Source organism: Actinia tenebrosa, unplaced genomic scaffold (genome assembly GCF_029948245.1).
Source record: "Actinia tenebrosa isolate PJP-AT-01 unplaced genomic scaffold, QUT_ActTen_1.0 PGA_scaffold6__47_contigs__length_16458017, whole genome shotgun sequence".
Taxonomy (NCBI): Eukaryota; Metazoa; Cnidaria; class Anthozoa; order Actiniaria; family Actiniidae; genus Actinia; species Actinia tenebrosa.
In genome coordinates, this window is record NW_028292583.1 from 8,128,967 (window position 1) to 8,141,753 (window position 12,787).

The 12,787-nt window shown below is 35.1% G+C and overlaps 1 protein-coding gene across 1 annotated transcript in view; it reads left to right on the forward strand.

Moving 5' to 3' along the window:
- LOC116307635 (uncharacterized) overlaps window positions 1–11,909 on the forward strand; it is a 53,046-nt gene extending 41,137 nt beyond the window's left edge. The window contains exons 77-101 of the mRNA XM_089038953.1: window positions 45–109; window positions 364–509; window positions 858–971; window positions 1,194–1,319; window positions 1,999–2,112; window positions 2,184–2,287; window positions 2,423–2,629; window positions 2,866–2,934; window positions 3,454–3,604; window positions 3,713–3,865; window positions 4,129–4,419; window positions 4,514–4,592; window positions 4,719–4,860; window positions 5,835–5,899; window positions 6,511–6,634; window positions 6,908–7,017; window positions 7,279–7,378; window positions 7,677–7,833; window positions 7,914–7,980; window positions 9,158–9,221; window positions 9,311–9,411; window positions 9,772–9,898; window positions 10,113–10,301; window positions 10,995–11,114; window positions 11,283–11,909. Coding sequence (XP_088895079.1) covers window positions 45–109; window positions 364–509; window positions 858–971; window positions 1,194–1,319; window positions 1,999–2,112; window positions 2,184–2,287; window positions 2,423–2,629; window positions 2,866–2,934; window positions 3,454–3,604; window positions 3,713–3,865; window positions 4,129–4,419; window positions 4,514–4,592; window positions 4,719–4,860; window positions 5,835–5,899; window positions 6,511–6,634; window positions 6,908–7,017; window positions 7,279–7,378; window positions 7,677–7,833; window positions 7,914–7,980; window positions 9,158–9,221; window positions 9,311–9,411; window positions 9,772–9,898; window positions 10,113–10,301; window positions 10,995–11,114; window positions 11,283–11,315 — 3,018 coding nt within the window. The 3' untranslated portion in view covers window positions 11,316–11,909. The remainder of the gene's footprint in view (window positions 1–44; window positions 110–363; window positions 510–857; window positions 972–1,193; window positions 1,320–1,998; window positions 2,113–2,183; window positions 2,288–2,422; window positions 2,630–2,865; window positions 2,935–3,453; window positions 3,605–3,712; window positions 3,866–4,128; window positions 4,420–4,513; window positions 4,593–4,718; window positions 4,861–5,834; window positions 5,900–6,510; window positions 6,635–6,907; window positions 7,018–7,278; window positions 7,379–7,676; window positions 7,834–7,913; window positions 7,981–9,157; window positions 9,222–9,310; window positions 9,412–9,771; window positions 9,899–10,112; window positions 10,302–10,994; window positions 11,115–11,282) is intronic.
- The last annotated feature ends 878 nt before the right edge of the window (window positions 11,910–12,787 follow it).

Below are 12,787 nucleotides of genomic sequence, written 5' to 3' on the forward strand. Positions count from 1 at the left end.
TGATGCGGGTTATTATTATGCAAAATATACTATTATATTTTTAGGTAAAGGAGATCTACAAAGATCACAAGACCTTCATTGGAAGTAAAGTAATGAATTTGTATGACAAGTAAGTTTGCTAGATTTGTTTCTAGCTGGTTGCTTTCTTTGTTGGTTGGTTTACAGTTTTGCCTGGGAAAGTTTTCCCTAACTTTTGTTTGGTTGACCTTCTTTTTGAGTTTGTGGTTTTTTTGGTTTTTTTTTTTTTTTGTTGAGATTGTCATCTTATTCATGTTCTTTCAGTGCTCTGGTATTTTCATGATTGTTGTTCTTGGTCTGCGTTTGTGTCATTTGCAATAGCCCTTTTACATGTTTGTTTTTCAGTAAAGGAATGACAGAAGTTGATCTAAAGACGATATTTACATCCTACCCTCATCTTCCTACCAAACCAATTTTATTAGCAGTCAAACGGGGTAATATTGGCACATTGAAAGCGGATATGGAAAACTTTGATATCAAAGAAATTGCTCGTAAGTCAGCATTAGATATTATTGAAAACTAAAATAATTTTCTTAGAAGCTGTGATTGTGATGTGTTGTGATGTGTGCTCCTTTCCCAAAAAATCACAGGTAGCCCAAGCTATGTTAATCCAGCTGAGTAGACTACGTTCCCCCAAAGGGATTATGGGTCAACTATTTTTCATTCCCATGGATCTTTAGCGCACGTTGATTAGGATCAGTAATAAACAGAAATAAAAGTAGGTCCAGTTCTGGACTAAATCATACGTAGCTCATTTGGGCTACCTGTGCCCAAAACATCTTTTCTTTTCGATCACGAGTAGATAACTTAACATTGTTATCTATCTTCAATTGGGACAGATTTTGACGAGTGTCCACATAAATGCTCAGCCAATGCCTTCTGCTCGCGGAACGAATCATCCTTCAAGTGCGTGTGCGAAAAGGGGTATATTGGCAGTGGCATAGAATGTCTTGGTAGGTGTTTTAATCTAAGTATGTTACTATTTAACAGTCCCTCCGTTTGTCGATCAGCTTGAAGCTTGGTTTATTTTGACAGATGCCTTTCATTTGGTCACAGTCATTTCTTCGCTATAAAGAGCATATCGTTATTCAAGTTACATTGTCCAATCTTTAACTTTTCTGGTAGTAGTATTGGGACTCTAGAACACCGAACCTGTATATTTGTTCTGTTTTCAGACCAAGATGAATGTAGTGTTGGTAATGGTGGTTGTGCGCATCAGTGTATTAACAGTCCTGTTGGTAGCTACCACTGTGCGTGTAATACTGGTTTTGTACTTGATACGGACAGGAAAAAGTGTAAAGGTATGGAGTATTTTTGCTTTTTTTAATTAATGTTTTTATTTTATTTTATTTTATTTTATTTTATTTTATTTTATTTTATTTTATTTTATTTTATTTTATTTTATTTTATTTTATTTTATTTTATTTTATTTTATTTTATTTTATTTTATTTTATTTATTTTATTTATTTATTTTATTTTATTTTATTTTATTTTATTTTATTTTATTTTATTTTATTTTATTTTATTTATTTTATTTATTTATTTTATTTTATTTTATTTATTTTATTTTATTTTATTTTATTTTATTTTATTTTATTTTATTTTATTTTATTTTATTTTATTTTATTTTATTTTATTTTATTTTATTTTATTTTATTTTATTTTATTTTATTTTATTTTATTTTATTTTATTTTATTTTATTTTATTTTATTTTATTTTATTTTATTTTATTTTATTTTATCTTGAAGAGGGCTCTACTACACTTGACTAACTTTAGACTTGGCTTTAGTTTAAAATTCACACTTCTACTGAGCAACGTCGCAGGTCATTTGTATAAAACAGTAGTTTATATATATATATGTATGATTAAAATCCTCCTGCAAAACTTTTTTCTTTCCAAGCCATGCAGTCAACATAGCATACACGCAGTAGACCGTGGATCTACCGTTGCTTGTAACCTTTTATCTTCTCCTTTTAGTATCTACTACTGACGCGTCAGCCTACTGTTCGGCTCAGTGGAATCAAGATGTTTTATGGAGCGCTACTGTATCTGGAAGTACCAGCTTTCAATTCTGTCCCAGCCCTTTGACAGGTAGAGTACCTTATAATGAATAGTAATGTCATCTAATCTTAGATTTGATTTATTAGTCAGTTGTATTTCAGGTCAGGCCACTCGAGAATGTTATAGAGGTATCAATGGGGGCATCTGGGGTGTACCTGACATGACAAGGTGCTCTACTAATGCAATGAAACAGCTACAGAAGAAGGTAAATCAACTTTAACCAATCAAACATATAACTATCTAATAAATCTGTCCATGAATAAGATTCATCCGTCGGTTGGCGCTATCCACCCTTCGTACGACAGGGCCCAGGTACTAAAGTCTTGCAATTTTTCTGAAGGTAACGTCAGTCGTTTCAAAAAAGGATCCAACATTTCCTGACCTCACATCAGAAGCAGTTGCTTTATTCAATATCATTAATCCAAGCCAAGAGAAGATTTACGCTGGAGACATATATACAGCTATAGGAATCTTAGATAACCTGGTAGATACATCAAATAATACCGGTGCTAATGTTACGGATCAGGAACTAACAGACTTTGTTACGGTGAGAAAATTGTCTACTATTAATAGTACTTCGACTTGCCAACTGTATTTGTAATAAGGTGAAGCTGCAACATATAAGATTTTTCAGGAATTTCTTTTCAAAGTATTCAATACTTCAAAGTAATAAAACAAGGAAAGAAACCAGAAACTCTGTACTTGCACTGTCCTGTCAAGGAAAGTTCTACTAAACTGAGAATCACTATATTGCGTTAATTTAGTCTAATATCTCGTATGTAGCATATGGCAAAAGCAGGTGGAGGTCTGCTAGATACTGGCAACCGTAAAGCCTGGAATGGAATGAAAGAGGTAAGCTAAATTGGTTATAAGTTCATGACCTAGAAACAATAGAACGACAATGGAAGACAATACAGTGCATACAATATAAAACAATACACTTCTATCCAATATATACATTGCATTCCACTAAAACATAAACTTATTACCACTAAAAATATGACCTCCTTTAGATCAAACGTAATGTTTGCCCATTTCAGACCACGCGTCATTCCCTTGAGAATACGATTCTTTGTTTGAGCTGCATCCATATACACGTGTCTTCTCATTTGCAACCGAGCGCAACCGTGAAACAAAGAAATTATACTCTAGGGAATAACACGTGGTCTGAAATGGGAAAACATTACGCCCGAAGAGCCGAGGAGCATTAGATGACTATACAGTTTCATAGTTTTTAAGGCATGTGACTTACGATAACAGGCTGTGGAAAATTAGCCGTGTATGCCATCAGATTTGACTGCATAATCAAGGTGTAGCAAAAGAGGGGCACTGTAAACAATTATAATATGGTGCCATCGTTTACTTTTACAGCCTGCATCCAAAGCCAAAGACTTGATAATGACGACTGAAAGATTACTATCTGTGGTTGCTAAGATACACGAAGGCATCATGAAGGCTAATTCAATCAATGACCCTAATCGTTTTTCTAGTCTTAGTCTTATGACGTCTACGCAAAACATATGTGAGTACATATATGAGACTGACGCACCCACCATAAACGAAATGATATGAAAATTGAATGAGCAGATACCCTTTGTACTTAGGCCATGTATACATATTTTTCCTCCAGACATTCATGTTATGATGGTAGAAATGAATCAGTTCCAGGGTGCACTGATACCTAACGTTACGTCATCATCAAATGCATCACGTGATGTTGATGACTCTATCTACTATCCTGTATCGTTGTTCTCTGCTGCGATCAAAGACAAAACTAAAGAAGGTACAGCGTTTTTAGGCTCTATTTCTCTTTTAGAGAATAGCATACTCATTTATTTTTACACCTATTAATTGCTTGCTTACATTTTGCGTTTGTTAAATTTCCAAACCAACGGTGCAAACGGATAAAATTATACATTCCATTGCGGTGCGCGGAATTATTAGTACAGCTTCACTCAATGAATCAATATGGTTATAAACTTTACAAATCTTAAAAGAAGCACTTTGTAGAATGAAAGTTAAAAAAAAAAAACTTTATTCTTTAAGGGTTCTATACCAGTCTTGGTTGCTATGGCGACAAAGAAAGCGAACGTGCCATAGCAACTATGGAAGGTACTCACACTATACTCATGGATAGCTTTCTGACTCGTAAAAACGCTGTTGAAAAGTGCGCGCTTGTAACCAAGAATAGAGGCTGGAAGGTGTTTGCTATTCAAGATGGTGGTTGGTGTGCGTCGAGTTCTATTGCGCATCTTAGCTACGACAAGTATGGCACCGCTGACAACTGTGTTGGAGGAAAAGGTGGAATGTTTGCGAATGACGTCTATATCATCGATGGTTAGTCAAAGACAAAATAATTTGCTTTGCATGGAGCAGTCTTAATTTCTTACTCTGATGAAACTGATGAACGCTGTTTCATATCTTGTTTCAGCATATTACACGAGTATCGAGACGATCATTTATAGAAATTTGGGAGATTTGCTAACCTATGACCCATTAGTTGAAATCAAGTAAGTGAATGTTAGTAAATGTTTCCACAGCTGCTAAAAACTAAGCTCATTTTGTTTTTTTCTTTAAACAACTGATATTTGCATATGTCATCATGTGTTTTTGACGGTATTATTTTCTCCTTTTAGGTCACGTCAAGAAAGAGGTTCCACTGAATCGCACAACGGGACCACTGGAAACTCTGTTGTGATATCAGGAAGAGTTGTTGGCGAGAATAAAGAATACTTTCAGAATCTAGAAGAACCAATCGAACTGGTATTCATGCATTTGGTAAGATAATGCTAACCTTATCTCTGCTAGCAGAGTCAGACCAAGCGCAGGGAATATTAGGTCTAATACACCCTTAGTCGTATTAACCAAATGATCTGAAATAATGACTGGACCTAGAAATGACGACAATATTCAAAACTGAAGTGTCATTAAGCGAGTGAAAATTGACCAGCGAAAAAAAAACCCTCTATTTTTGTCATTTGGTGGCCTGTAAATCCATATTGTCAAGAGGAAAAGTGACACCTTTAGTGACACCTCAGTTTTGCAAATTTTCTCGATTCTGATTGGCTAACACTTTCTCTTAGCTTAGATTAGCTGGAAGTGAATAAGAAAAGGTGTATAGCAAACGACTATCACGTGGTCATATCACGTACAATCATCTATTTTGATCACATAAATGACGTACGTGCAATGTGATCTTCATCGCGATCATGTCACCATTATAGTGGTATCAGACACAGATGCAGGCATTTCAGACACTAGAGAAACAGTTTGCGCATGCAAGTTTTCTAAGACTTTAGAAGAGTTCTTGAGTGAGAAAATTAATTAATGTGTTTTCTCCGAGTATACAAACAAATTCGTGAGTATGCGTTTGCGAGATTAAGATACTGTATTAATAAAAACAATATGAAAGAATTAGCCTTAAGTATCAAGTAGGTTTTGGTATATTTGAAAGTCAAATTTATCAGGCATGTTGAAATTTAATTATGTAATGTACTTATTTTTACAATAGCATGAAGACGTTTTGTCTAATTTGCATACTGACTTCGGCTTGCTTAGTCGTTTTTCACTCGTGTCGGTATTGCATGCGCATTTCGCATCACATATTGTTCTATAACAGGTTTGTCACGTGACTGACTGATGACTACCAAATAGATACAGTTTAAACAATATCTCATAAATCGATGACATAAGCTCTGAAAAAGTTTTAACATTTGCTTGTCGATCATTAACTTTTATTCCACGTTCCTCAGGATATGAACAGCACAGCAAGACGGGATACTCGTTTACATTGCTCCTTCTTGAATACGGCCTCAAAGTAAGTAACGTCCGTCTCGTCAATGAATCAATGAATGAACTTTATTTCAAGAGGTAACACAGGACAGTTATAATAACCAAGTGGTCCTCAATCCCTTAATTGACCTTTTGATATTTTCTCACGTTCCTACCACAGGCAGCCCAAACAAGGTTCCTGTGTATGGTTTATAAGGGAATGTATGGGAGTTATGATAAAGTTACGAAAATAAAATGTTTCACTCAACAATTTGCTTCAAAACTTGTTGCAGTCGTTGCTTTTTCTTTGTTCAGTCTTCTGGCGAAGTTTCAGCGCGATTTGAGGCCGTTTAGTGGGTTTTTTCAAAATCCGCTCTTCTCTACCTAAATAATGGGTATTATTTTTATTACCATTATTTAGGTAGAGAAGAGCGGATTTTGAAAAAACCCACTAAACGGCCTCAAATCGCGCTGAAACTTCGCCAGAAGACTGGACAAGGAAAAAGCAACGACTGCAACAAGTTTTGAAGCAAATTGTTGAGTGAAACATTTTATTTTCGCAACTTTATCATAACTCCCATACATTCCCTTATAAACCATACACAGGAACCTTGTTTGGGCTGCCTGTGTTCCTACTAACAGCTAAATCTATTACAGGCTTCCAGAAGACCGTTGGTTAAGAGATGGTTGCATTCTTTACAACTCAAACTCCACACATACCGTTTGTCATTGTAGTCATTTGACAAACTTTGAACTGCTATTGGAAGTCTACGAACCTAAGGTAAGAGATACTTGAACGATCAAGCATCGATGATAAATAGGAGCAATATCAAAACAAATTATAATTATTTTGAAACTCAGCGCATTTTTTTCAACTTGAAGCACGGGTGATGCGGGCTGCTAATGCGTCGCCTTTCACCACTGTGACATGGGTTCGAGTCCTGCCGGGCTCGTCCGTCGTCTCGTCGTGTGTGAGGGCAGAGTTCTTTGCTATGGTAACCTCTTATATTTCCTTTCGCACTATAATGCGAATAAATTTGTTATTTTATTTCAGGATAAAGTTGATGTCTATCACCAGAGGCTGTTGAAGGTCTTGTCATATATCAGCTGTGGAATATCTGTTGCTGGGTGTGCTGCTACTTGCATAATATACACCGTACTACAGTAAGTTGCACATTTTGAAAATACTCATTGTACTGTGCATTTTCAGAGGACATATATTAGTGACAAGAAGCATTATTGATGTCATTGGTTTCAAAATGTGTTCGCGCTGACAATAACGATGTAATGTTAATCAATGCTTATTCGCGAACCTCCGAATACTAAGCGGACTTCGGGCCTGATGGGCCGTTTGCCCTTAATATATGCATTTTTCAGAAAAATGACTTGATAATGAGTCGTTTAAAATCTTTAAAATCTTTGCAGATTGACGTCTGACAGATCACACGTGATTAAGAATTTAGCCTTCAACATCGGCGTAACACAATTAATATTCCTTCTTGGAGCACATCAAACACATAACAAGGTAATTAAATTTGTACATACATGCAATGAATCTTACCTTCGTTGAACATGTTACGAAAGTAGAGTTGATTTCATGTATGGGCACCCTTTACCCTGCCCAAATGCCCAAACCGTTTGAAAGGTACTTCTATCCAGCTATCCAAACAGCCACTAACAGTCTTTATACAATAGTGAAGATTACCAGTTTCATGATATTAGCAGCCAAGATTAGCAGCCTAGATAAACCGGCTTTGCTACTTGTCAAGAAATCAAGGTCAATATCACGAATTTTGAATCTATTGGCGGACTTTCTTTTTCAGCTGTTGTGCAAGTCTGTTGGAATCTTCCTTCATTTCTTCCTTGCCGCATTGTTTTCATGGACACTTGTCGTGGGCTGGCATCTTTATGCAACGTTACTGCAAGTATTTACAGATCAAGCGAAGAAATTCCGCAGAAGATACTACATACTGGGTTATGGTAAGTCCTTCAATGAAGAATGAAAAACTGGCTCGTGAAGGCATTGAATATTCTGATATATGTATTTTTTCTCGTTGTAGGTCTTCCCACATCTATCATTGCCCTGTCGATGGCTGTTTTTTGGAATGATTATGGAGGCAACAGCATGTAAGTAAAGGCAATTACTAAAAAATAGCGCACGATCCCAAAATGGCAAAAGATTCATGAGCAAGGACATGTCTTCCACGATGCCTCAAATACCAAATCTTGTACGGGAAACTTTTTTCTTTTTTTTTTTTTACATGATTTTTTTTATTTATTTTTTATTTACATACATTTTGATTGAAATTTACAAGCTTTTATATATATATATATATATATATATATATATATATATATATATTTATTTATTTATTTATTTACAACTTAAAGAGTAGCACACTAAGTGTGCTACACGAGATTTTTCTACAACATGATTTATATTTTATGATTTACATCTTTTTGCATCTTATGATGAAAAGCTTACATCATTTTAACATGATTACTAATATAAATATATTGATATTAGATTACAGTACACACAACAACAAGCACAAAAAATATAAATATAAATACACGAACAAACATAAGATTTGCTAGTTATTTGATTATATCTAGTGCTAGACATATTTTCCCCCATTTCTTTTTGTGTTTGAAAATAACGTTATTCTCCTTGGCTACCTTATACTCAATTCTTTCATTTTGTCTCAAAACATTTTGTATAAACTTTAAATTAGGAGTTTTCTGGCTCTCTCTTGCTTTATATAAACACATTTTGTATGTTAATATGATATAGTTGATTATGGTATCATCTACACCTAAAATAATATTGGATTTATTACATTCTGGTAAGTGAATATCAAAATCAAAGAGCCAATTCCTTAATTCAAAATAAAAATTCATTGATTCAATGCATTCTACAAAAAGATGATCAATAGTTTCAGGATATAATGAGCAAAAAGAACAGGACGAGTACTCCAAAATTTTAAAACGGTGAAGATCCCGGTTGAGATATAATATATTATTCAAAATCTTGTATTGAAAATATCTCGAGTATGTATCGATTGCTGTGGTATAAATTCTGTTATAAATTTTTTTCCAGTCCAGGGGGTTCAATTCTTGATTCATTTTCTTGGTTATTTTCTCTTGCGACGTAGGAAACTTATTACTGAGCCGAGGTCAAAATAGCAGCAATGAAAAGAAACGGTTCCGCTGGGGGAAACCTTTGGATAGCTATAGAGAGTTGAGGTGAATCTACGTGTTCAAATCTTACTCACAATATACATGATTCATTTGTTATTTACAGATGTTGGGTTAGCCATTCTGTTCTAGTTTCCCTTCTTGTACCTCCGATCGCCGTCATTGTCTTGGTAAGTATGATACACGGTGCAGCTACTAGATCTTTGATATAGTTTGATTCTCGTATATTTCCTGTTTATTTTATTTTTTCATGCGACAGACTAACATAGTGATACTTGGTATGGTGATTGGAGTCTTGCTATCCCCGAATACTAACGACAGACAAAAGAAAAGTGACAACGCTACCTTGCTTGCAATCAGGTAAATCTATTAGAGTAGAGTGTACCCACTGAACAAAGATTTGGAAAGAAAAAATGCAGGATCAAAAGGGCAGCAAACACCAAGTACCCTGGTGCACAGTCGTAGTATATCCCTTAACCCCATCAGGTAAATCTATTAGAGTAGAGTGTACCCACTGAACAAAGATTTGGAAAAAAAAAAAAAAATGCAGGATCAAAAGGGCAGCATGCACCAAGCTTCCTGGGGCACAGTCGTAGTACATCCCTCAAACCAAACGAGCCGATGATAATATGTTAACCTTAAGCTCAGAATATTTTATTTCTTTCATTACATTTGACAGTTTAACTATATGTTTCTAATAAGTACTTGTTTTATTTGTAGCGCAAATCTCAAGATAACTCTCGTACTTCTTCCTCTCCTTATCATCACATGGGTTCTGGGCTTTCTTCAAGTCAGCGCTGACTCTGTAGCTCTTTCTTATGTCTACACCCTTCTCAATTGCACCCATGTAAGTATTCATTTATAGTTATTATTGATGGCGGAATAAAAACTCGGGTGATCGACAATAATAATAGATCATTGACTTACCTTGAAAACGCAAATGAGTGAGTATGAGTGAATCTGTTGAGGAGTTCAGTCATAAATTCGGTGCAAATCACTCACCACAGAAGCTGAAGAGTGGTAGTCTTTGCGTAGCAATAAATGATTAAATTTTTTTTCAGGGCATCTTTGTTTTTGTCAACCACTGCATCCTCAACTTTGAAGTGAAAAACACTTTCAAGAAAAAGTTTTGTAAAAAATTCGACCCAATATCAAACTGGTATGGAGTCAAGTCCAAGAGGAGCTCACCTTCTGACAGATCACACCACACTCAGAGAGATTCAGATTTATTCTCTCCATCTGTTAGCAAGGTATAAAGCATGCTCTAAGCATAATCATATTGCGTGATGAAAAATCAAACCGACCCATGTTATGCGAAATAGCCGTTGAACTACAAAGCGCGTCTCCAAAATAGCCTAAGGGACTCATTAAAATTTGCAAAATCGACGAGGTCGGGGTTCTGTTCATCTGAGATTTCATTCAAAACATTATCAGTAAAGTCAACTTATCCACATGGAAGACAGACTTTGAAGACGCGAAACCCAAAGTGAAGTTATTTGGTATTTTGAATTTGCAAAACCCTAAGTCCCCTTTTGTATTACTGTGAACAACTCACCGAACGGGCATAAGTAGTTTACTTGGCTCAGAAGTACCTTGCATGCTGTAACGTGACGAGGCCGTGCCGTGTCGTTTAACTATGAGTCAGTCATGGGAAATCTGCTCTAACTTTCTACATATATGATCGAATCGTTACAACTACCAAAAGCCATTCTATCGATGCACTTAAGGATATAAAGCATAGTTCCAGTCAGTGTAATGTGATGTATAATTAATCCCGAAATGCATTTCCGTCCAAATGACACAGAGTATAATCAAGCCACACAGTTTAATGAAACTTTTAAATTGGAAGTTAGTTTGTGCACTTTCCTGAAACTTTTCACAAACGAAATTCAATATCGAAATTAAAACAGCGCATCTTTTATCTTACTATCTCTTTTGAATAGGCAAAAGCTTACACAGATACTTCCTTTAGTAAAGCTACATCCAAGAAACGATTGCAAAGCAGCCAGGGAAGCCACGGAAGTCAAGAAAGTTTTATCTATGACTCAAACGAAGACATTAAGGTTTGATTCACTATACTAACTCTTGACAGTGTTTTTCTTTTTACTCAATTACGTTTTAAAACCATGGCATTTTTCTTTAAAGAAAAAACTGATAAATGTTTAAAGCAACATTCTTGTTGGTTTTATGAACTTTTCTTATCATTATCATTCTTGTTTCTATTTCAACAGACCCAATGGCGTGTGGCTAACAACCACAACTAGTACTAATGATATAATGAAAATCATAAAAAAGCCGCCCTTAGCTAGAAGATGGAGGGCTAATGAAGACTGCAGCCTTTGTCTATATTTGATCATCAATCGAGTTTACGCTTGCATAAAAATGAAACTTTTTATGCTACTAGAGATCTCAAAGTTGGGTGGACATATTGTTCCGCCGGGGGGACGAAATTAACGCTTTTATGTGAATGCACGTAATAATAATCTCTCAGATGTCAAATAAAATTGAAAAAATTAACCTGCAAATATTAGTAACCAACTTAACCTGTGTAAACATGTTTAGACTTTGACTTGTGTCTCGCGCCATCTTCAGAATAAATTTTACAAGAATAGTGCAAATATCTTTTACGAGTGAAATGTGCTAAAGTGTATCTGTCAAGGACCCTTGAGAAAAACTAAAATGACGAGAAACATCTAATAGAGTGGTTTCCATGCACCCACGAAACAAAGTGTACCGATTAAAGTGTAATAATCAGATAAATACAATAGAAAACAAAAGAATGTAATGGAACTAAAAGCTAAAGCGTATTTCACAGGTTTATGGAAACCACTCTAATGATATTTTTTCCACGTGTAAGATCTAGTTGAAAAATAAAACTTTAACACTTTTAAAAATGTTTGAACAAGTGATACGTGAAATGCTAACTCATCCCCTTGAAGCAAATCATTTGCAATGTTATGTTACTGTATGAGTACCTTATATTTGGTTGACGAGTTTCTAATTTCAATCGATCCCTTAAATTTCATATATGGCGTTCCTCGATACTGTTTTTGACTTACGCAAACGTTGTTTAACATGCCACAAAACTGATCCAATTGGTCTCGTTTTCCGATGACATGAACCTATTTCTTAATCATACAAAAATTACTAATACTTTAAATACTCTGTTTTACATTATTCTATAATGAACTAAAATCTATAAGATTTACTATTGACAAATAATCTCTAAAACAAAATTTATTCTGAGAGTTTGCTGGCTATTCTACTTCTCTTCGTGGATTGATACGGGTTTTAGAACAAATTTTCGGTGAATTTGCGTCGATTTGACCCCGCCCAACGGCCATGATCCTTTGCGTTTAAACAGATAGATTGTTGAAGATTGTTTTGATAAGACGTCATAGTGAAATATTGCAATTGTTGCTGCCTTTTGTGTGGTTGGGAAAAAACTGGGTTCAGTTGACATTTAATACAGTGCATTGTGGGAATGTTTTTATGGACAAATTTTTTACAAGATGGCATCTATTTCATCACCTACAACAGCCCACAATGCACTGCAATGCCAATCAACTCACCCCAGTTTCTTTCTCAAACTCGGAATGGCTAGAAAACGGCTACTCATTAGTTTCCCGCCATGTCCAGAGCCTTGAACGAAATTATCCAAAGAAAATCAAATCAATAGAAATCAAACTTAAATCACCTTTCACACACACACGAAAAAACAAATAAAATAAATATC